The sequence below is a fragment of the Echiichthys vipera genome (genome assembly GCF_963691815.1).
Source record: "Echiichthys vipera genome assembly, chromosome: 12".
NCBI lineage: Eukaryota > Metazoa > Chordata > Actinopteri > Perciformes > Trachinidae > Echiichthys > Echiichthys vipera.
The window spans coordinates 16,604,817-16,627,872 of NC_139837.1; the positions used below are offsets into that span (position 1 = coordinate 16,604,817).

General features: G+C 43.5%; 1 protein-coding gene across 1 annotated transcript in view; it reads left to right on the plus strand.

The window, feature by feature from the left end:
- LOC310954663 (latent-transforming growth factor beta-binding protein 2-like) overlaps positions 1 to 23,056 on the plus strand; it is an 83,422-nt gene that overhangs the window by 27,612 nt on the left and 32,754 nt on the right. Inside the window, exons 4-9 of the mRNA XM_083924266.1 lie at positions 5,037 to 5,293; positions 6,283 to 6,465; positions 9,299 to 9,505; positions 10,938 to 11,221; positions 12,434 to 12,536; positions 20,271 to 20,345. Of these exons, the coding sequence (XP_083780392.1) occupies positions 5,037 to 5,293; positions 6,283 to 6,465; positions 9,299 to 9,505; positions 10,938 to 11,221; positions 12,434 to 12,536; positions 20,271 to 20,345 (1,109 nt within the window). The remainder of the gene's footprint in view (positions 1 to 5,036; positions 5,294 to 6,282; positions 6,466 to 9,298; positions 9,506 to 10,937; positions 11,222 to 12,433; positions 12,537 to 20,270; positions 20,346 to 23,056) is intronic.

A 23,056-nucleotide genomic window follows, 5' to 3' on the forward strand; every position in this document is an offset into this window, starting at 1 on the left:
CCTTGTCTGCAAGCTTTAGTCTGTGAAATGTGGAGCACCATCTGTTGTTGAACTTTTTGCAGAAAAAACATCTCTCTCTCTCTCTTGAAAGTCTCAAGAGCAGCAAAAAATAATCTCTGTCTATTTCTCAGTTTAACAGTGCCTCTTCTCAAAAATATAGTATTTTTGGAAAGTCTTTGTTGCCTGACAGAATTGTCGTAACACTGTTTCTATCTTCAGTCTGACATTGCCTCCGCTCTAACAGATGTCCGTAAGGGAGGGGGATTCGAATTTCCCTGACTAGAGATCAATGCCTCTGCCTGAATCTAACATAATTTTAAGTCTGTTTAACAACGCAAAGGAAATAGAAACTATGATGTCAGGCAATATTGAGATATCTTGACAACACCTTGAGGACTACCTGAGGTGCCGATTAGCTAAATTGATAGTCCCCCTGCGGCGCTCATTGGATCGATTACTTTTCAATCGAGAAACCACTATTTCATCTCATGATAGCAGAAGAATGAGTCACCTGAAGTGGGCAGATTCCAAGGTCTGGACCCAGGCAAAAGTCTTGCGTGACTGCGTGGTTAATTCTTAATCTCTTGACTGTTGCTTTGCCACTTGGTAGGGGACACTTTAAAGCTTTGGAATAGGGCAAATATGCTTTGTTGCATCCAAAAAACAGTTTGGACTTCTTACACAGTGCTCTCTACAGCTCACAGGCCTCTCTCTTTGACTGCAAAAGTGCATGTTGCAAATACACTCATACAGTAGATCTCCTCTTCCTTTATTGCCAACGGTGTTTGCCTTGGTTGAGCAGTACAACGCTTCCATTGTTTCAGCTCCTGTTGTATTTTTTTTTTCAATTCCTGCCGTTCCCTCCAGTTAAACTGACTGCACGTCCAAGCACAAGCTTTAAAATGAACAATGGTCTTTAATGCTTTCTCTGAATGAGATGAATGTGTGTAAACTGTGATTTACACTTGGTCTTTGATGACCGTCATTTACTTTCCAATTTACCAAGTAGCCTTTAAATTGCCCTAATTATGTGTAGTTCTTATGTAATATGGGGTTTTGGCTGACGCTCTGCATTGGAAGAGGTAAATGGAACCATTAAACATTTTGTTTAAATAAAAAGAATAATGACTCGATTTTCCTCGGCAGGATAGAGCGACTCTTGTACTGATTGGTCGTAAACCTACTGATGGTTCCAGAGGTTTGCCACTCGTCACGCTGAAGGTCTTGTCCAGTCCAACACAAAGAGAACTAAGATAGGACAAAGTGACAAGACTGGGAGCTTTCGGGATGTGTGGTGTGACCCAGACTCATGCCAGACACCTCTGCCTGCTGTCAGACGGTCTTGTTTAGACAAATGGCTCCATCCAACAACCAGATGAGCTCTTCATATCAATCTATTTTCTGCATTAGCTGCCGTAAGCCAACAATCCGAGCCATTAGATGTGGGTTCAGACTTTGGTATTCTCAAACAAATCAAAATGAAAAATGAGCTTTGCCAAGGTAGACTTGTGTTGAGCTTCAAGTCCTTAGAGTGCTGGTGAAAAACCATTTAATATCACAATCCTTTCCAACCTACTTGGCATCCTAAAAACTCAGCTCTCTGTCTGAAATACATTAGTTCTAACTGACAAATATGCTTAATTTGATTTGAAAACATGGAGATTCATAAGGAGGGAAGAAAATCAGAATCAGAATCAGAATCAAAAATACTTTAATAATCCCAGGGGGAATTTTTTTTTAATGGATGAACCTCAGAGACTGAACTGTTAGTGAATGAATCAGCTGTGGCCCATACGTTACTGTGCAGCGCTTCACATAAACATTGTCCTGGCCTCGTAACGCAGAGTGGGCTGCGGCGATGGTTTACGATGTAAACAGTTCCTGAGGATCTGGGTCACTACGTGTGTGAGAGTGAATGTTTTGGGTGAACAGGATCATCAGATAAATCCAAAATGTCCCTGTCTATCTAAGAGGCTCCCATTTCCCAGTGGGCATCTCCCAGAAACAACACAGTCACCACGGGATGATGGGAAGAGGTGTTTTCCAAGCCCCTGCACCGGCGCTTTTCTGGCACTTAAACAAAGCCACCTAACTCAAACGAATTTCTCCACGTAACTCTCCTCTTCCGCCCAACACACTCTCATCAAAACTTCAAAGTACACCTAGCATGTTGCTTGGCAGTGTAAGTTATCGCGTTTTTATGCAGAGCATCAGCGAAGCTCAGAGATCAGAGGGTTTGCAGCCTTTTTGACTGTCCTCCAGTTCTTGGTCCTGGCTAGACTGTGAGAAGTTTGTACTCCAAAACTGCCTTTTCTCCAACTCATCTGGGTCAAGAGGTGCGGCTGGAGCTGTCCTTCATGCTGCCTGTCATGCCTTCATGAGAGCTAATACTCACATGTCGTAATGCCCCGATGAGTTCAAAGATAAGTAGCAACTGAGTGCCAAGTAATACTTTTGAAACGCATTGGAAGCCGTACAGTTGTTTCATGCAAAATGTAGAGTCTTGGCCATCACTGTGATTTGTAATTTCCTCAAATGTGATGAGGTTTGGCTCTAACTGCTTTCTGTACATGTAAAATGAGTGATAATGAGTGGAGGTGGACAGCGCCAATGGCTTTATGTCTTAATTTGAGGCCTCCTTTGCTATCACATATAAACTGGTGCTTTGATCAAGCGTTTGGACTGAGACTTATAAATGTATAAAAATGGATTGTTTCTCTTTGAATGTAATTATTGAGCACATGTTCTGATCACGAAAGTAATACATGTCATGTACTAGACCCAGTTAAGCCTCACACTGTATGCAAGTAAATCTCCAAAATGTAATCAAAATGGCCAAATGATTTGGCCTCATGATTTCAATATGTGACTATTATGCTTTTTCTTAGGCTGTTGCTAATGTGTTTAATCAAAAGAACCGTTCAAAATTTTTGGAAATGGCTTTCCGAGAGTTACATTTGAAGATTGAATGAAGGAATTTCTTTTTAAATTCAATATATTTTTCAAAGCTATTTTTATTTGCCTCAATTCGGTCTTTGTACCATATTCTCATTCAGCAGCTCTCTTATCAGCGCCATCATTGATTTAATTAAAACTGGATACCTAAACATTTTTGGTCCATCTGTCTGTTCAAATCTTGTTCCATTTAATCTTGGCAGAGGTTTTCAAAATTGCTTTCAAGTCACCCAAAACTAGGCGGGTGAATGGTTCCTCCTTGGATCTCCGTAGCCTTGAAGTTCCTAATGATGACATCAAAACATGCAAACGAGTGAGTCGTGCTTGCCCTTTTGCTGCCTCCTGATCTGCAGGAAGAGAGGGCAGTGGTGAGCTCATGATGGGAGGAAGTCACTTTGCCGTTGAAAGTCAGAGAGACAGAAAGAGCAACATCTGGTTAAGCCTAGGAAGTGAGGCAGGATGCTCGCAGGCCAGGTGTCACTTTTAGCGATGGAAAAACCCAATCATTATCTGGAGTGGACGGTGTAGCTGGGTTAGCCACCTCCTGTAAGTCCTTACCACTTTGACACTAGCACCTCTTGTTTCCCCCCTCGTCACATCCCATCCGGGACACGCCCTTGCAGATTCATGATCTGGGTCAGCAGCTGTCAGCTATAGGTGCTGTCTTTTTCGAAAAGATGACGTGAGAGACCATTATCAAATGTTTGCCTCCTTTTCATTTAGTGTCCTGATCCCTTGGCAGCAGGAATGTGGTTTGTGAATAAAGAGACATGCTTAGGCTTGCGCTACATCTGGCACAGCTGTGACAAGGAGTACGTATGTGTGTGTGTGTGTGTGTGTGTGTGTGTGTGTGTGTGTGTGTATGTGTGTGTGGGTGTATGCAAGTGTGTGGGTGTACACGTATGTGTTTTTGTGCAGCATGCACATGTGTGTTTATTTGCCTTATTATCATTGTGCGTCTGTGGGTCTACATAGCTGATTCAGTGTCTAAATACGTGGTGTGTGGCTAAAAACCACATGTAATAAATGTTAATGCATGGTTTATATCCTCATTTGAGGTTTGATTACAGCCTCAATTACCTTACAGGGCCACAGGTGTGCTTTGTAGAACTGTTCTTCTGATCTACCCGACGTGGTTCATCTTTGTCTTGCTCTGCTGACTCTTTGTCTGGGCAGTTCAGTGGGATCCAGATGTTTTTTGTAGGGCTGAATCCCAGCACTCCCCAAGCTTTCTATCACCCCTAGGCCCATCTGCCTGTCTGTCTGAGAGGCACGCGCCTCCCCCCAGGTTGCTCACATGAGCTCAGCTTCCAGGTCGTGCAACACAGGCTCAGTAATTGACCCAAATCAAATGCTCACCGGTAAAAAACGTGCCCCTCGCAGCCCTGGACAAGCTTTGTTCTTCGACCCTAGTTTTAATACTTCCTCCAGCCCAGTGCAACACGCAGGATGTTGCTCCCTTGATGCCACAGTCAGACAAAACAGAGAGTTCATAATCTAGTAAGGCAGACACAATGGGTGATGGAAAGGTTTTGTAGTCCTGATGGAAAGATCCAATGTGTTTAGTCAAACACTTTCTCCGAGGCAAAAGACCAGCCACAAAGTCACACACACAAACTGGGACCTGTGAGACTTTTTCCCTTTGGTGGCTCGATCCTTTATTTTTTGTTAATCAGCGATGAAAAATCTTCTCTTGCGAAATGTCTTTAATGTCAAACAGAATCTTTTCCTTAATTAGTGAGGCTCACTGCTCTGTGACTTACAGCAGATGTCAGTTGAGACATCTTATGTGCTTAAAGAATGATATGGTATTATTAATTTGATTAAAACAAAATTATTTCCAAATTGTTGTGTCTCATCTTTAAAATCAATTAAGCAAAGCTATGACCTAAGGCGGCATGTTTGTCTCTCAGGAATATTATTTTCTGTCACACACACTGACCAAGTTTAAATGGATTTCACGGTGATGCACATACTGTACATTTTCTGATGGGTGTTTCTTTGTGAGTGTATATATGTGTGGGACATTAACGTTTGTCTGAGGTCATATGTTTATGGTCTTGTGATGATATGAATGGCAGGACCCAAGTGAGACGGGGACCCCCTGACTCCTCCCCTCAGCAGACTGGGACCTCCCGCACTGTGAAACGTTATCCATCATCCTCTGGGCCTATAACCTCCAACGCTCTACCCAGTGGCTATGCTAACAGTCACGGCAGTGAGCACAGGAACTGGCAGGGACAGAGAAATGGGCATAGCAACAGGCACTTTAACACTCACAGGCCTAACAGTGACAGCCAGCTGCACGGGCAGTTCAACAATGCATTGTTACCAGCAGGTAAGAACAAAACACATATCTAATACACACTGTGAAATGAATGTCATGAAACATGGATCTGTTATCACTTTGCATGCATACTTAACATTTCCACTCTCCTGAGCCACGTCAAAACAAACATGCCCCATTCTGGCTCAGTTCACAGAGGCCTGCATACATACATACACATTTATGGTGTCATCGTTGAATGGAACATTAGCCACAAGAAAAAGAACTGTCAGCTTCGCTGACGGCACTTCCCTTCTCCCACTGTCCACCCACCCCATCCCCCTTCTGTGTTCTGTATCACATCAGACAGAAGTTTGATATAAAAGCTGCTTACAGTGTGTGAGCATGTGTGTGCTATGCTATTCCACAATCTGCTGGAGAGGAGTGCGAAGAGTGTGTGTGTGTGTGTGTGTGTGTGTGTGTGTGTGTTCTGATGCTTTGATATCTTTGGGAATCTGCCCTGTCACCTCTTTGACGTGACAGGCACTGAGCCCTGGCGCCTCTACCCACAACAAAAAGAAATGTGATCTTGTCTTTCCTAATTTTTTACTCTCCCTTCACTACTTCATATTCCTCTGATCCACCATCCAGCATACACAGCTGTGCGCTGTTCAAGCTTCTCTTGTTTTTTAGCTCAGTACCACAGCAACGGCTGTTGAACAGCTTCCCACCATTACACAATGTTAACTTGCACTCAAGCTCTCTTTGTCTCCATCACACATACACACATCCAAAACACCTTCTGCTGAAGATAAAGCGGTTGGAGGCTGGCCCGATACCTAATAGTATTCTTCCCCCATTTGCTGGCCTGTGGTACATCGCTCATTCAGCGGCAGTGTGCCACTGCCCAGCCGTCAGCACACACCCTCGCACGCTTATAAACCTCCCTTTGCCCGGGTGGGGAGTGTGTCACAGTGAGGCTGAAGGAGGAAGGATGCAGCTCGTCTCCAGCCTGTCTCTGCTTCTGCTCCTCCTCACCCAGGTGTGTGTATGTTTTCCAGGGGCTAACCTCACCTCAAGCTTGGACCGCATTAAGATTGTCTTCACACCCATGATGTGTCGCAGGGTGTGCAGCGGCGGACGCTGCTACAACAGCTGTGAGAAGGGAGACATGACCACGGTCTACAGCGAGACCTCACTCCAGCAGCAGCAGCAACAGCCAAAGAACCAGGGCTTTCGACTCTGTGAGTGTCAACTCTGGGGCCTCATTAACTCTTGTCTTTCTTGTCTTTCTTGTCATCCTTCTTTATCTCTTCCCCTCTCTGTCACTGCCTCTCTTGCTTACTTTCTGATTCTCACATACTTGCCCTGTGTCTCCATCCTACTTTCTCATTCTTTTTTAATGGGGTGAGCTTGACAAAATAAGTTCCCAGTGGCATGCTGTCTGTTCTGAATACCGACCTCAAAGAGTAGGCAAAGTGGTAGAGATTAAAGCTGAGAACTACGCTAAAAACTCTCACTGTCAAAGAGAAAAGGGGACAGAGAAAACAGGAGAGATGGGGGTAGACCAGATTAAAAGCGGGCTCTGTAATAGGGGGCTAATCTCCCCCTCACTCACTCACACACACACACACGTGGAGTTGGTGGTCCCACGCTCCCAACACTTAGCCCCATCTCTTTGCGGTTTACACCTCGCGGTTGGCCCCGCCGTTAACCATTTTACGTGCTCCCTGGGAGAGCACGAACGAATGAAAGAGGCAGAAAGAGAGAAAGAGTAGCAGCATGAACAGGATTTTATAGGGATTACATTAAACCTTCCATTTATCCTGTGGGCTTTGCTCTAAATTCACACAGGAGTGTCCATGGGAAGGGAAGGGGCGGTCAATTCAAAGGGTAGGGTCCTACCTCGGCATGTTTCTTAGTTTTCCCAAGTTTTAAGGGTCCAGCTACGGCTCACACTAATTACTGCTTTTGGATTAGAGGCTGTACATACCACACACATACACATACAAGTCCTCTCCAGTCACAACTCACATAAATACAAACTCAAAACACATACACAAACATGCAACCAACCTTCATTGAAATGCATTGGGCCCTTTGGAGAGGACCTAGCTGACTTATGAATATATAAACAGGTTGATGTTGCAGATTTATGTGCCCATTAATGGGGCTTTGGAACATGGTGTAGATATTCCAAACACTTCAGCGTCCTGGCAGAGGCCTTCCCCAACATTACATTCCTGGCACCTCCACGTCTTCCTGAGCTGAGGGGTTTTGTTTTTATGCCCCATTTTCATTCTCTAGAAATCTCCCTTCATTATGCAAAAGCATGTGTTAAAGAGTGTGTTAAAAAGAGATTGCTTTCCATTTAGGCGTGCATCCTGTTATTGCTTGGGTGTGCGTGTTTGTCGAAGAATGTCAAGTGGACAGCAAACAGTTATCTCATGCTGTTGTTATGTTCCCTACACGGTGCAGTAAACTCTGTCTGGATAATTATAACAGGCTCCCTTGATACGCACCCTGTGTACAACACTTACTTTAAAGCCTTATATTAGATTGAGTAGAACTGTTTATTGAGTGAGAAGTGTGTGTGTGTGTGTGTGTGTGTGTGTGTGTGTGTGTGTGTGTGTGTGTGTGTGTGTGTGTGTGTGTGTGTGTGTGTGTGTGTGTGTGTGTGTGTGTGTGTGTGTGTTGCTTGTTAGAGGTTGTTAAATGGACAGACAGATAGGCAGACGGGAAGCGTGGCCGACAGTAGGTTGTTGTCTAAGAATAGTTCCTGCCTCATGCCACGGTGGGACTGGCCTGACACAGACCAGTACAGACCTGCATCCCACATTGAGATTATTCAATAGCCTTCAGCTGATAATTTAGCCAGCATGTCTAATCACAGGAGTCCTTCCTGTGTGTGTGGACAACGCGGGACCTCTCTCTGTCTCCGTTGCTGCCTATTTTCTGTTTTCAATCTATTCTATTTTCTTTCTCCTCTTTTCATCCCTTTCATTCTGTGTCTCCCAGTCTCACTGTTGTTAATGTTATGTGACAGGGAGCTCATTCCCTACATGCCACAGCGACTGTCCAGCGTCTCCCTGTACCCTGTTTGCACCCTGTTAGTGTGTTACTGTCTGTCTCGATGAGACAGAGAGGATGCGGCTCGCAGCATGTTTCCATCACTATCATCCGTCTTTCATTTCATATTATGTGGCCCATCTGTATCTCCAGCTGTCTTGTAAAGCAGTCCTCATATTTGTGGTGTTTGGTGCTGCTGAGCCGGAAAGGTGCAGTGCTTCACTTTTACATACTTTGTGCATCAGAATGGTTCTTTTCTTATCCGTCACGGTTGGATCGATTTTTTTCATTTGATAGTCTTTGATGTTTTGAGTTAGGGGAGGTCATTTCAGAGTGAATCTGTAGATGGGAGCAGGCTCAGGTATGTAGGGTGCTGGGCTGGCACCCATCCCGTATGCCAAAAGATAAGGCCAGTGAAAGGGCTGTGAAAGCAGTACTGTCAAACACCATCTGGCCAGTGCCGGCCTTTACTCTCTTTCTCTCCACATGGTAAATTGCTAACTATAAATCAAACTATAGACTGAGCATTTTTTGTGATTCAATTTATGCATATGGTTAGGAGCCAGTTGCAAAAATGTTGTCCAAGATTTGATAGGTTGGGAAATTCTCATTGTTTTCCTGCTGGAAGTGTTCCATACAGATATCCACACTCTTGTTATTTTCTCAGAATTATTTCAGGATGAATCATCATTCATAACCACGCACAGGAATAGATGATAATTAATTTTGTGAGGCAAGTTGAAACTGGCGTTTGGTGGGGCCAAAGTAGAGAACACCATGACTATTGGGAACTGTTTGCAAACAAAACCTGTCCACAGCACAGGCCCTTTCCATTAGGACGATCCCTTCTGTTTCTTATTACCGGATCCTTGTGCATGAAGTTGCATAAATCTGTCCAATTAAATGCGAATTGTTATGTACGCTAACAAACCTTTCACTTCTAATAGTCTCTTCATCTTTTTCTTTATCTCTGATGCACCCATGTTTCTCTCATCCTCCTCTTTGCAGTCTTCTGTCAAATACCCTGTCTTAATGGAGGCCGATGCATCGGCAGGGACCTGTGCTGGTGTCCGGCAAACTCAACAGGAAAGTTTTGCCACCTGCCAGCCCCACCTCCTGCCAGACCCACACCTCACAGCCACAAGGATGCCAGCCACCAGGGACCGAAATCTCCCTCCCACACCATGTACACTCTACCACTGTCCAATCAGCAAGGTAATACCCTAGCAATGTGGTCAATGGGAGGGCCGCCATTGTCATCCCACCCTACTTGATGAGATAGTTGGTGATCTGCAATAGCTGGCAAGCTAGCCTTTAACGTGCTAATGCTTGTCAGTCTCAATATTGTTTTTCTCCGTATGGTGCTGTTTACACCCGTCTGGCATTTTGTTCTGTGGTTGTACATACTGAAGAGGGAAAAGGAAGTTTTAAGACTGTCAGTTAGCTAACAAGCTTGTTTCATGTCGACTCCAGCTTGACTCCCTTTCCGAAGTATCTGCAAACCATTCCTCTTTCGTTGAGTACTTTATATTCTAACAGAGGAGGGATAAAACAGTAATGGTGCATCACAGCTCGCTTGTTCCATTGTGGATTCTCTGGCTCAGTCAGCACGGTCAAGGCGGTTGCTGTTGGCCAGTTGAATTCATCACAAAAGATTTACTTATCAGAGTTAATCTTTTTTTTAAATGTGAGACTACTCCTTGGTTTTCACAATTGTTTACTCTGTGCTAACCAGCAGTGGAGGTCAGACTCTAGTTTGAGCAGAATAAGTGGGGAAGTCCTCGGATTGTTTGCACAATGCTGCTTTTATCAGACACAAGTGGTTATTAGAAACAGAGCAAGGCCATGAAATTATAAGACTGAATATAAGAGATTTACTCACTTTCCATTGTTTCTGATATCCTTTTGTAATTTCCTCTTTGTGTCTCGCTCAGCATCTCCCTCTGACGAACAGTAACTAGAAGCAGAAGCTTTACCTAAGATCATTTAAATCCAATTAGAAATATGCCATCCTCCATTTTTAATGAATTCATAAATAATCATAATTAAATAACACGAATGTTGATCAATGTATTTATTGTCATGTCACAACAAAGAAATGATCCCTTTTGTCCGTATGCTTTATACATACACTCAGTTTCATGTCCAGGACTCTTGATAAGGTCTACTTCTTCTCCTTGGACTCTCCCCGCCGTCTGTCTGTGTGACTATGATTCATGAGAGTAGGTCAGGATTCTGGGAAAAAACCCTGGCACTCCCCGAAGATAGATGCTTCCCCTTTGGACAAAAGAGCTCATTCCCCACATTGCAACATCTTCTCAGCTCCTCAGCAATCTGTTTTTGGTCTTTAGAATGATTTGATTCAAACCAGAGAATCCAAAACTCTGTTGTTGTTTTGTTGTATCTTAATAGTGTCTTCATTTCTGGGAATTACCCATGAAGAGCTCATAACTTAGTGATGAAGCAAGCTGAGTGCGTGTTGAACAAGTTTCTGCAGGGTGTTAGGTGATAGCTCGCAAACTGTAGTATGCACTGTATATACAGCTTTTATCCCTTGGCTGAGGATGCTTCCACTTACATTATCCCAAATTTGAAACTAGAAACTATCCACTATATTGTTTAAACTGCGGGTCTGTCCTTTTTTCAGTGTCTCTCCACCCATCGTTGGTGAACGTGCACATTCAACACCCTCCAGATGCAGAAGTCCAGATCCACCAAGTAGCTCGGGTCCAGCCAGGGCAGAGGCCGGCCACCACAGATGGGGCTCACTCTGTCCAGCAGCGCTCCCAGCCTGGGAATGGACATGAAATCACCAAGGAGCATATCAGCAGGCACCCACACACCAGTGGGAATGGGAATGGCCACGCCATACCGCACAACCGCCAGAATGGCCATGTCGGCAGATGCTTTCAGGAAACAGTTGACGGACAGGTATTTTGTTAATTCATTAAAACAGACTATGTACACTGTCATCACTAGCTAATATAAGCCACCTGGCGTATCCTAGCCCATCATAGGTGTTGACATCAGTCAGTTTTACCAGGTACCATAACATTCCCATCCCAGCACCTTCTCTGATTGCTGCTGACCCAAACAGGAAGTGGGCCTGTGGCTCTTATGTATGTCATGCCCAGGATTTATGAGCTCTGACCACACTGGTCATCTCATGTTCCACCATTTCTCCAACATAGGTATACTATGAGTTCAGATGCATTCAGAGAACAAAGGTAAGGCTTAGAAATCTTGCCCCCCATGTGGTCCTCTTCCTAGCTCAAATGGGAAGACTTTCATGGTGTGTATGGTACCAAGCATATAGTATTGCACGCAGCTAGATTTACTTTAGGTTGATGTACGTATGTCAAAACAGACATGCATCAAAGGGTAAAAGGAGTTAGGAAAGGGAAGTACTTAAGTGGCAGTGCATGAGTTTGGCTAATCTGAGGCGTAATTCTGCATATGTTTGCTTGGCTGTGATAAGGCGTTGCATTTATCTTTAGGTTTGCACTTGCAACAACGCAATAATCTGGTTCTATCTATTCCTTTAACAAGTTTGTTGTTGCTGATCTGCATCTCCCATTTTTTAAAAACTCTGGTTTCATAGTGCTTGAAATTAAACCCTCTGGTCACAGCGATTTTTCAGAGCCCCAATAGAACTGCCCCAGAGAAGGATTTTACAGAAGTTTTAGTCGTATGTTTTCCTCTTCCCCAGCCAATATGCCAGTTTAGTGCTCTCCAGAAAAATGTCCTTTCTGTCCAATAAGTAAGGTCTGATAGGAATCTCTCTTCACAATTAGCCAAGTGCCTTAATAAGGCATGCCAGGAGGTTCGTAGTTGTTCATGAGAATCAGTGCTTATGTCCTCCTCCAAGTAACTAGTCTCAGATGTGTCTGGTTCACCCTGTCCTTGCAGATAGGTATACACGCACACTCTGACACAAACACACTTACATATTATGCCCTTGCCAACGGGCACACACACACACACACACACACACACACACACACACACACACACACACACACACACACACACACACACACACACACACACACACATTTAAACACAAACAAGCATGCATGCACAAATATGTAACACTGCTCAGAACTTGTTTCTTAGATGTAACGCAGATGTGTGTTGTTGTAGTGTGGCAAGCCTCTGCCAGGCCTAACCAAACAGGATGATTGCTGTGGAAGCGTTGGCGCCTCCTGGGGTCTAAACAAGTGCCAAAAGTGTCCAACCAAACCAGGTAAGTCCTCCTGACTAATGCCAACAGATCAGAGCAGTTTTTTGTTCCGCTCTGTTTCATTACATACTTAAATCTAATCTATTTCTAATCTCGTCTAATTCTGTTGGTATTATTTTCTGTTGTGCCTTTGGTATGTTGATCTCTTGGTTTTCTTGCGCTGTTATTCACATTGGTTCAAAACAACAAGACGCAGCTGGACTCTTCTTTCACAGTGCTGTATCTTATCCTACTCCTGGGATATTCCTTAGCAAAAGTTTAGCTCATTGCAGCCTTCATTAGTATCCTAAACTCCTCTGAGGTGGCTGTGTGACTCTGCCATACGTCTAGTGGTAAAATTCAAGCTTATTTCACTTCCATAAAACCAAAACCGGGAAGCAAATGAAAACACATTTAGCATGAGGATGAGAGCCTCGTTGGAGTGCCACCCACCCTGCGGGCAGATCGAGTCAACGCGGCCTTGAAAGAGGAAATGAACAGCCGCAGTTCAGCTGCTTCCCGACCAGAGCTGCGGTAGGTTTGAGAAACAGCAGCAGGGTGGTTGGACGCCTGCAGGCAGGGTGGGTGGTGGCACCCTTCACTGTAGATGGAGACTTTCACTCCGCCTGACAGCTCTGAGTGTTATGTGGAGGGTGTGATATGCTGGTGCAGGACTTGCTATTAGGGGCCCTGCGGGACGCAGCTCAGGTGGCACATGAGGACATTTCCGGGCTCTCTCACATGCAATCATATTACAGACGTGCCCGCAGATGTCAGTTGGCTGTTAAAGTCCTCGCACCCTGTTTAATGTCTGACTGGACCTTAATCAGAACCAGACATCATCCGTCTCTGTCTCCTCCATCTATCATAGAGGCAGATCCATTCTTTTCTCTCCCACTCTCTATCTCCCTCGGCATGCCAGATTCCTAAGTCCCCAGCACGATCTCTTTTGGCTCCCAGATGTTTTCCTCTGCTCCCTCCTTTGAAGTTTGGGGGAGAAACGGAGTGTATACCCCATTCGCTCATTTTTTTGTGGTTGTTTTTGGGGGCAGCATACTGTAAGCCCAGGTCCCGGGTCACACGCAGGCACGAAAGAAAGGATAGAGATAATGCAAGACAGGAAAAATAAAGTCAAAATGAAGTCATGTAGTATGTCCCAGAAGTCCTGGAAGGAGCTTTAATAAGAGAAATGCTTTAAATTCCTCCCGAGTGTTATTGTTCTCAGTTTAGACACTTGGCTAGATGTTTCAGCTGCATTCCTCCCTTACTAGCCGAGATGTATGCTTTCTTACGTGTACGTCAGGAGTGATATATAACCTCGAGACAACAACCCCTGAAAAACGATGCTGTCTTTTTTTATTTCATAGTGAATGGGTCGGTTGTCGGCTTGCAGTGTGGGGAAAAGTCATATAGCTTTATAGGAGTCTCTTGTGTCTCTCGTTAAGTATGCGATAATGATGTCATGAAAGCCCAGTGTGTATGTAAGGTGTAACGCTACCATTGGTCAGTTTATAGCAGGTTAAAAATGCACTGAGGAAGCATTGCTACTTAATTTTCTTTATTAGATGTTTAGATTACGGTATGTTAACATGACCAGACTCTGATATCAACAGTTCTATTTTAGTAACTCTTTACTTCAAAGATAAACTTCAGATAATTCTATTAGCCCAATCTAGGCCTATTTTGCCTCAGCATCTCTGTCACTATATTTGCACCAGACTCGCTCGATATAGGGAAGGGTACATTATAGACTGATAAACAGCACAGATGCTGTTGAAGTCTGGTTTTGTCTCTTCGTGAAGTCTGTGAATGTATTCGCATTTTAGCACAACTGACAAGGTTTTATAATTTGCTATTATTTATTACTACACCAAGGACTTAATGATACTGCTGTGGCAAGGGATGAGATTATGTGTCTGTAATGTGTGTGTCTGTGTGTGTATGTAAAGGAGGCCTGACGTTATGGAGGCACGAATGCCAGTATGTCCCATCTCAGTGGGAGGCGAAGCCTTCAGGAGCCAGAGCCTTTAAAAGTCACATGCTGAGGATTCCTGGGTCATAATGAGATCCAGATCAACCAGAGGAGGCTGTAGTCAACTCTTTCCCTCTGGTTCTGATGATGAGGTGTTGTGAAAAAAACAGCTCTGCACTTTTATCTGAATTTCAAACTAATTTAATGTTAATTTATCGTAATTTCTGATAAAGAATCTGATGGTGTTATTTCTGCAACTCTGGGGATGACGGATATACTTAATAATCTGAGGTTGCTCTAGCTAACTGAAGGCCATTTTACAGTGGCCGGAGTCTGACCCATACTGTAGCCTTGGCATGACTCTATAATTGTGCTGGCAGCCCCTCTCTCACTCCCTCCCTGTGAGTTTCACAGCTAATAGAATACCACAAGCCGTTTGTCTCCCCATCTGTCATTGCTGGGCAGCGTCCCTCTTTGTCACTCTTCCCGTCTGGTTGGGAGGTTTCCCATGGAGCCAGATCAGACGTCCCCAGGGCCTAAAGTAACCACCACACCCACATGAGCCTTGGCTTCCTCTGACTCTACCTCCCTGGGTCATCAAGGTCATCATGATATCAGTGCCCTAAAGCTGGCATTGCTACTCCTTCTGTTCCACCTCTATCTTTGGGATTTGCCCCTCGCTACTTTCTGTGTCTCTCTGCAGTGAGGACACTATTCCTTATGAGGTTTAGATCAATACAATCAGATGAGGCAAAGAAGGAGGGGGCCCACAGAGCTTCCCACATGAACTCATCTCCCCCAAATCTCCCATATATTCCCCAGACATTAAATCTGACATCCATCGAGGGACAAAAGCTTGGGCTTATTACTTTTTATTTGCGCTGATCAAACGTGAATACTTGTTAATGACCAACAAAATCAGGGATGCAAGGACTTTTAATCAGAAATAGGCAGTGAGAGAACAGATGCATTGGAACAGCTCCACGGCTGCCTCTCATTGTAATTAGATAGAGATGTCACATATCTTTGACTCATTTGATTCATTGATGTTGACTTAGTGTTATCCCTTGACAACTAGAATGATGGAATCTATTAGCGGGGCAGCAGTGTGGCTAATCAGTGCTGAATAGACCTAACCACTATGAGACATAAATCCCAGTTGGAGGCAGATGGATTTAAAATTTGTGTTGCATTTCTTAATTGGATACAAGCGAAGTTAAGCACGTTTTTATTGGGAATGTATCGTTGCATGCCTTCTTTTGGAGCTAGCCCAGATGGTTAATATTACACAGTAAATTTGAGATTATAGAGGAATTTGGGCCTGTTTTAAATGTGTGTTTGATGCAGGTTCCATTGCCTTCAGCATCTTGGAGGAGGGCGTTAGGCATAATTGTCAAACTACAAACAGAGATGTAAAATACATACTTTCGTGAATAGGAATAATGAAAAGTATGTTTTGAGTAAAGATTTAATGTCGCAGAAAAATGAAATAATCCCCTAATCAAAATCTTTTTGTTGCTTCACATGTGCCCTAGGATGGTAATAGAAATATGGTGCACATACAAATCTATGACTGGTTGAGCAAATATCTCCTAGCTTGTACAGTGGTTTTGTGTCTATTTCTGTATCAGCAGGAGGATGTTGATACTAGTCCCATGTGTCCTAACTGATTAGCCTTTGCTTCACTGGCAGGGAGAGGACGTTATTTACAGGGCATGTGATATGGACCGTACCAGAATGGCTAATGTGGCTCGTGCCAAGGAGACATTCTGTTTTGAAAGCAAATGACTTCCCTTTAAGCTGTTTGCTCCAATCAAGCATTGGCCCAAAGGACAAGAAGAGATGGCTTTGCCATGTTAGAGACTCAAAAGACCCCAAACCCTCTGTGGTGATTAAAGAGCTTCTGGTTTTCTCTCAGCGGCACCAGTTTGTCCCGTGGCGGCATGTCAGAAAATAAATTGCTGGAAAGCATCCTGAGGAGGACTTGGCTTTGGTATTGGTTGTTTTCCTATAGAGTGGCCCCCAATGGAGTAGAAAGGAAGACTGTCTCCTGTTGCCGTCCTGCTGATGGCATCGGTCCCTCCTCCATCCACAGTCTCCCACGCGTTCTCATGTTTTCCAGTTAGTTAAGGGGAGAAGCCTAACGCCGAGGTTGCCTCCCAGACTGGTTCTGGGGGAAGCTGGTGAAGGGCTTTGAGCCCTTTGATTGATAGACCAGACCTCTCAATCGTCTTAGAAGAACAGCCCCTGGGCCGGGTGGTCTACAGAGTGACTGTACCAAATTAGCAGTAAAAGATTTCTGTAGAGCTGAGGAACCCATCTAACGATAAACTCTCTCCATTCTCAGCCTCCTGCCTCCTTCTCTCTTTACCTTCGTTCTCATTTTGCACAAGCTGTCCTTTCATTTAAATAAGCTCAGCAGGGCCCTGTGTGGAGCAAATACAACCTTCATGTTTAAAAGAGGGATTTATTCTGATCGCATTTGGGACAGCGCCATTTATCAAGAAGCTCCAAGGAATTTGAATTAGACTTTCAGGTCAGAGAATTTGAGCAAATATTATTGAACAGTTGCCAGTGGAATGCCCAACACCATTGAATGGAGACGGACAATAAATTAGTAAAGCGTGAAAAAGTCTTTTGTTGAACAGGGCTAAATGAATACACAACCAATTCTGTACTCTCAGTGGATACAGACCAGTCTGGGTCTATAGTCTTTGTAACCAAGGGTAACACTAATGATGCGCAGCTTGAACTCACTCTTGCAAGCCACTGCCTGTGTAACTCCAACAAATGACTGTAGAAACAGGCATGAGAATGGACACATAATTAAATCCTAGGATACCGTAAATCTTATCTTTTTTTGTACAATTATAAAAAAAAAGACATGGCCAAGTTGTCACAGAATTTTTGTCTTGGCGCTTGACATTTTTCATGAGGTGAAAGTTCAGAAGACATGTTTCTGATTTTCTGGCTCCAGACACAACTTCAGTGATTTATCAAACCAGGCTCTAACATAACAAAATTAATTGATTAAGCAAACAGCTTAGACTCTTTGTGTCTTATAGTAAATGCATCCTACAAATGGCAACATGTATATTCTGCTACTGAAGGCTGCTCTGTATCCCTCTGTCTCGGCAGCTGGTTTTTAAACCTTACTGCAAACAAACTGCCCCGAGGGAACAATAAAGATCTACTGAACTGAACTCTGATAGCAAGCATTTTTAGATCCAGGACACAAGTGAGGGAATTTTGAGCAACCAACCAAATTAGATCCTATGTGCAGATAAAGTTTTACATGCGTATACTGTAAATGTGTTTGGTGTATATGTGGAAACATGTCAGTGCAGTACTTACATAATGAGGTCTTAATGCAGCTAAAGATTTTTACATCTCAGTCTTTTCTCTCAAACCATTTTAGGCCAAGCTGAGTTTTGAAATGAGCTGTCTCTCAGATTCATGTTGAAGTTGTTACTGACTGCAGAGGTCCTCACCTCCTTGCTAATAAGCTTTATTGAGACACCCGGACCTCCCCCACTGGGCTTCCCTTGGCATGTGCGCCCTGCTGTCACTCAGGCCAAACTTTCCCTGATCCCATCGCTGCAGGAGGGCGTGCCCACCGCCCTACCACAACAGCTCATTACTCAGAAACTTTGAAAGGGGGATTAGGAGGGTGCGGAGGAAGATGAGGAGGTGGGTAGACAGGAACAGGGGTGTCTCTTTGACACAGTTCCCCCCTTTTTTCCCATTGCCCTCTTCATGCTGACCCATTTCTTCTTTGTCAACCCTCAGGTACATTGACCCTGCCTGGTCCACTGGGTCACAGCAGGACCGAAACATAACTTAGCTTCCAGGACTGTGTTCCCAAAGCTTCCTTGTGGCACACATTCCAGTCACTTCTGGGAAAATGACACAAAATCCTCATGACTGATTTCTGCGTTATGTTTTGACGGTAGATGTTTACAGGACTGTTGTGTTGGTATCCTGTCTGTATTGAAAGTTAGGGGGTGGGGGTTGGCCAATGGGTTTGGAACCCTCCACCCATACAATACCTAATTATTTTCTGTTACCAACTCTGAAAAAGAATGACTGATCTTCTGAAACAAATAGCAGAGTAACAAAGATTCATTGTATACTTCTTATGTCTGGTGGCGTAGGTTGCTGATCTGATCTTGTTTGGTCCTGATTGCCTGCAGTCAGTCATCCAGATATCCAGATATCCATTTTTCATCAGACTGGAGCTCCCTTTCAGTTGCACATGTCAACACTCTTTGGTCACAAACACAGAGCAACATTTCTCCCTTTCCCAGCCCAATCGGCTCGGGAAAGAGATGTGTTTTCTTAGCTGGCAGCGCTGTGACTGTAGTTTATTGCATGCGTCACCTCTGTTTTCAACCCTGCATCGCTGTGGCAGCACGTTCAAAGAAGAGCTGTAAAATCTTATTTTTTCTGGCCATGGTGTAAAACCCAAAGGTTGTCATCACTGTCATTTATTCCTGTTTTCTGTGAGTGGGAATGTTGGACACCATGATTTCTCTCTACGTGTACGCTCAGTGGATGATGATGCAAGTAGAAATTAAAGGAAAATTGTATTCCACCAGTATATGCCTTTTTGTGTTCATGAATTTGAAAGGCTGAGCTGAGATGTGATAAACATACATATGCCACCAAAAATTATTTTGGAAATCTTTGCAGAAACAACATTTTTCCGGTGCGTTTATGTGCTAAACTAATGGCTCATGATTAGGAAGTAATATAAAGCAAAGTTCTACCACCATTGCTTTAAACATTCTGATTTGTGACTGTATCTGAACAGGCTGTAAAAGTGAGAAACAGTTCCAACAGGCTAATAAGCATGTTGCTATTCTTAGAGCTTTCCTCACCCAAACACACATTTTCCCCTCCAAAATCAGAGGTTGTATCATCTCCTTTCGGAATAATATGAAGCAAAATTCTTCATCTCAGTTCCTGTCATGGAAAGCTCTGTAACCAATAATCCTTTCTGTTTAGAAACCTTTCACACAGATATACACACACTCAAACACTCAAACACAAACAGAGACTTTGTCTTTGTCATGTGATAGTCACATTGACCTCTACATTTAATAGACCATACCGGGGCTTGACTGTGTGCTGAATGAGTAATGACGTAATATTTTCAGGCCTCTGTCACTATGGTCACACAGGGTTATTTACTGCAGCAGCCCATGTGAACCTCTTATGTACACACCTGAAGCACACACCATGGGATTTTTAAGGCTTTGGCAAAACAAACAAAAAGAAGTTTTGAGCCAATCACCTTCCTGTGAGCTGTACATTAATCGTCATTCTTAGTGTGCACTGTTAAAGAATTAGTCTCTTGTCTAAGTAGATCCGCAGTGAGGTTGATGATAAAGGTCAGGGTCGTCACGTAGGCTTCCTCTACATATTTATGATGTAAGCGCTTCCTTCATCTGTCCCTTGGGGTTGAGGGAAGTTATAGGTAATATGATTATAAATGACGTTGAGTGTTATCCTTACATTCTACGGGATGGCAGTGCTGTCTTATAAATGTGGTTGATGGGGATCTATTTCCATACACTCACTCTGGAGTCCCACGAGGCCCAGCTGTGGGTCCCCTCTTTTTTCCTCTTGCCAAGATGCTCACATCTGTAAGTTATATGGTCCCCTCTTTAAGCCAAGCTCCTCTTCTCCCTCTGCGATGAATGCAATTTTTTGTGACAGAAAGGCTCTGCGCTGTAAGATCATTTTTGCTGTACTAAAACTGTGCTTTCTCTTTCTGTTTGCAGCATATGCAGTGATTGCAAATGGACAAGTGGAATGTTCCAAAGGTTTTAAACGGATGAATCTCACACACTGTCAAGGTAAGCTAAAATATATGTTGAGAATGTAGTTCAATATGTTTTGAATGTTTACATATGACTTAACCCACTGCATATTTTAATAGGCAGCTTATAACAAAATCATAGCTTATATTAAATATAATAGCATGGATGTGATAAAAAAAACTTGCTTTTCCATATGCTTCAATGCTTACATGTACCCCTGGGGACCTCTATAAAAAGTGTTCCTTGCTGTACGTCTGGCCTCTATGGGAACAAGGTCAAGGGTACGATTAGCCATGGTCTAAGGTCAGAGTTCAGCAGCCAATAAGCACCTGGGGCTGCTGTTTTAATTGGTCTTTGGGGTTCTGAGTGGAGAGTGGTACGACGGGCTGCAATTATGGTAAATGTGGCTCTCTGAGTATTTGGAAGGGAGCTTTAGTTGCAGACCTGTTTGTTACTCAGCCTCCAAGCTGTGTCACTGCCAGATCACCCAGACATCTGTATGTGAAAACAAACTCTTCCTGAGCATACACTGTATTTTCCTCTACGGCGGCATCCTGGAGGTGTCTAGTTCATGAAGCAGTGAAACCACCCACAGTGTAATCTTTGTAGACAGTTTTCTTCTAGAGGATTCCGACTTCTCATATGTGTTGCTGGTGTTAGTAAACACCTCCAGAATTAGCTGACATGAACAAATAAACCTCGGCTGAAAGACATAGGAAAAAATGCATTGCTTAATCTGCAAACATTGCGACTGACGTTGACACCTTCAACAACAAAATTCAGCTTTTCTGACAGTCTACTTTAACTGTGTCAATGGCTGGATTAATGGTGTGGTAATCCAAAGAGCAGTGCTTAATGAAGCCTGCAGAGTGCAACGGCATAACGGTCCGATGGATAGTTGTGACTACATCTATAACAGGCCTCATCCATTGGTTCAGCAAGTTCAACATGTTTTCTGATCTGCACAGTACTATACTATTGGCCCATTGATGTTTTCAGGTAATGATTGAGTTGGGAAAAATATGTTAATAAAAACAAAGACCTGTGGACGAGGACACACTTATTTTCCAATTGTGTGTCAACTAGCCAACACATGTGGAAATGTATCTTTCTATTATTCATGCTTTTTTTGTGCGATTGTTTCAAGATGTTCCTGCCTTTCAGTTACTCATGTCTTGCGTTCCAAAAAAGCAAAACTGACAGTTATTCACAATATTTACTGGAGCGCTTTAAAGTCTCTGTCCCGTTCAGCTGCTGCTTCATTCCCAAATTATTTCTAATTTCAGGTCTCGCAGAAACTGCCAACTAGTCAAAAACCTGCCCTTTTCTGGGATTTAATCATTATTATCAGCTTGTCAAACTTGGGCTTATAGTCTGAGCTGTTTGCAGTGTATTTTATTTGAACAGAGAAGAGCTGGTCTCATATTGGCTCACAGGCATGACTGACTGCTTGCAGTCTTTTGACCCATCAGTGACTTTCATGCTGTGATATGATCAGATGCCTCATCAGAGACACATGCTACTCTATGACTTCAGAGACAATTCCTTATCTTGAGAAGCTGTTTGTCAGAAACTAGGTCCGCTGAAATGGCCATTCATAACTGTGCTTGTAAGATGAAAGGCCCACATAGAATCATGTGCAGTTTCTGTTGTAGGTGGTTAACCAGTTTTGGGAGCAGGTCATATTATTCGTACACCACTTCAAAGAAGAGTTGATGGAAGTTTAGCATAGTCATTTTGACATTTTAGATCGACTTCATAAAAGCCGACAATTGTAAAAACACTGACATTTGACATGTATCATATTGTATAGTGCCTCGGTCGACAGGTTGAGACCTCAATATATTTGGTCATAAGCAGGAATTTGCCAGTGAAAACATACTTTTCTCAGTAAAGGCTACTTTGGCTGTATTTTGAGAATATGCATTCCCTCTATTCACAGTTTCTGAATGGATGCATCTCTGGCCCCATAAGTTATGTCTGATGTGAGACTTCCAAAGTAGTCATAAGGTACTCCCTTTAGCCACAACAGCCAATACATATTAAAAAAGCAATGCTGCCAATTTCCTTTATGGGGTCCATAAATATTTCTGCCTGTGTTCATGTGAGTATTGTTTTTTCCACAAGTGAAGAGTGTCCAAGGTCATGTCAGGTCGCATCAGACCGGCTGACACTTTATGCAAAGCTTCTTAGATGTATTCCAGTCATCAATATGTATCATTAGACGATAAAAACAACCGTGATAAAATCTGCTGATGGACACACACAAGAACTATTTGTCAATGAGACCAACCAAGCATAGATTCAAAATAGATGTTGAGATTAGTGCTGGTCATGACAGGTTGCCATGGAAGTCAGCTTCAATCCCAATCAACCCACCAGTAGACTGTAACAATAGCACTAATCTGGGACTCAACCGAACCATGTATTAAAGACCCCATGTGATGAAGGCTGAGCCCAACGCTGACCTGAACTCTGACCAGATAGCATGCTGCTTAAACTAAACCGGGCTCCCACAGTACCTGTATAAGGATATTGTTGTTTCTAGCTCTCTAGAGCATGTGTATTAGCATGGGCAGGCATGACATCTGTGCTCTGCTTCGTTGTCTTCACAGTATGTGCCTCCTCCGAACAGGTCACAAACAGAGACGCGGGCTTGTTTACATTGTCGTAACATAGAGGACGAAGGCTTTGGCATTATAAGGCCGGCTTTAGCTTAAACACCAATTCCTCCTAAAAGAGATAGA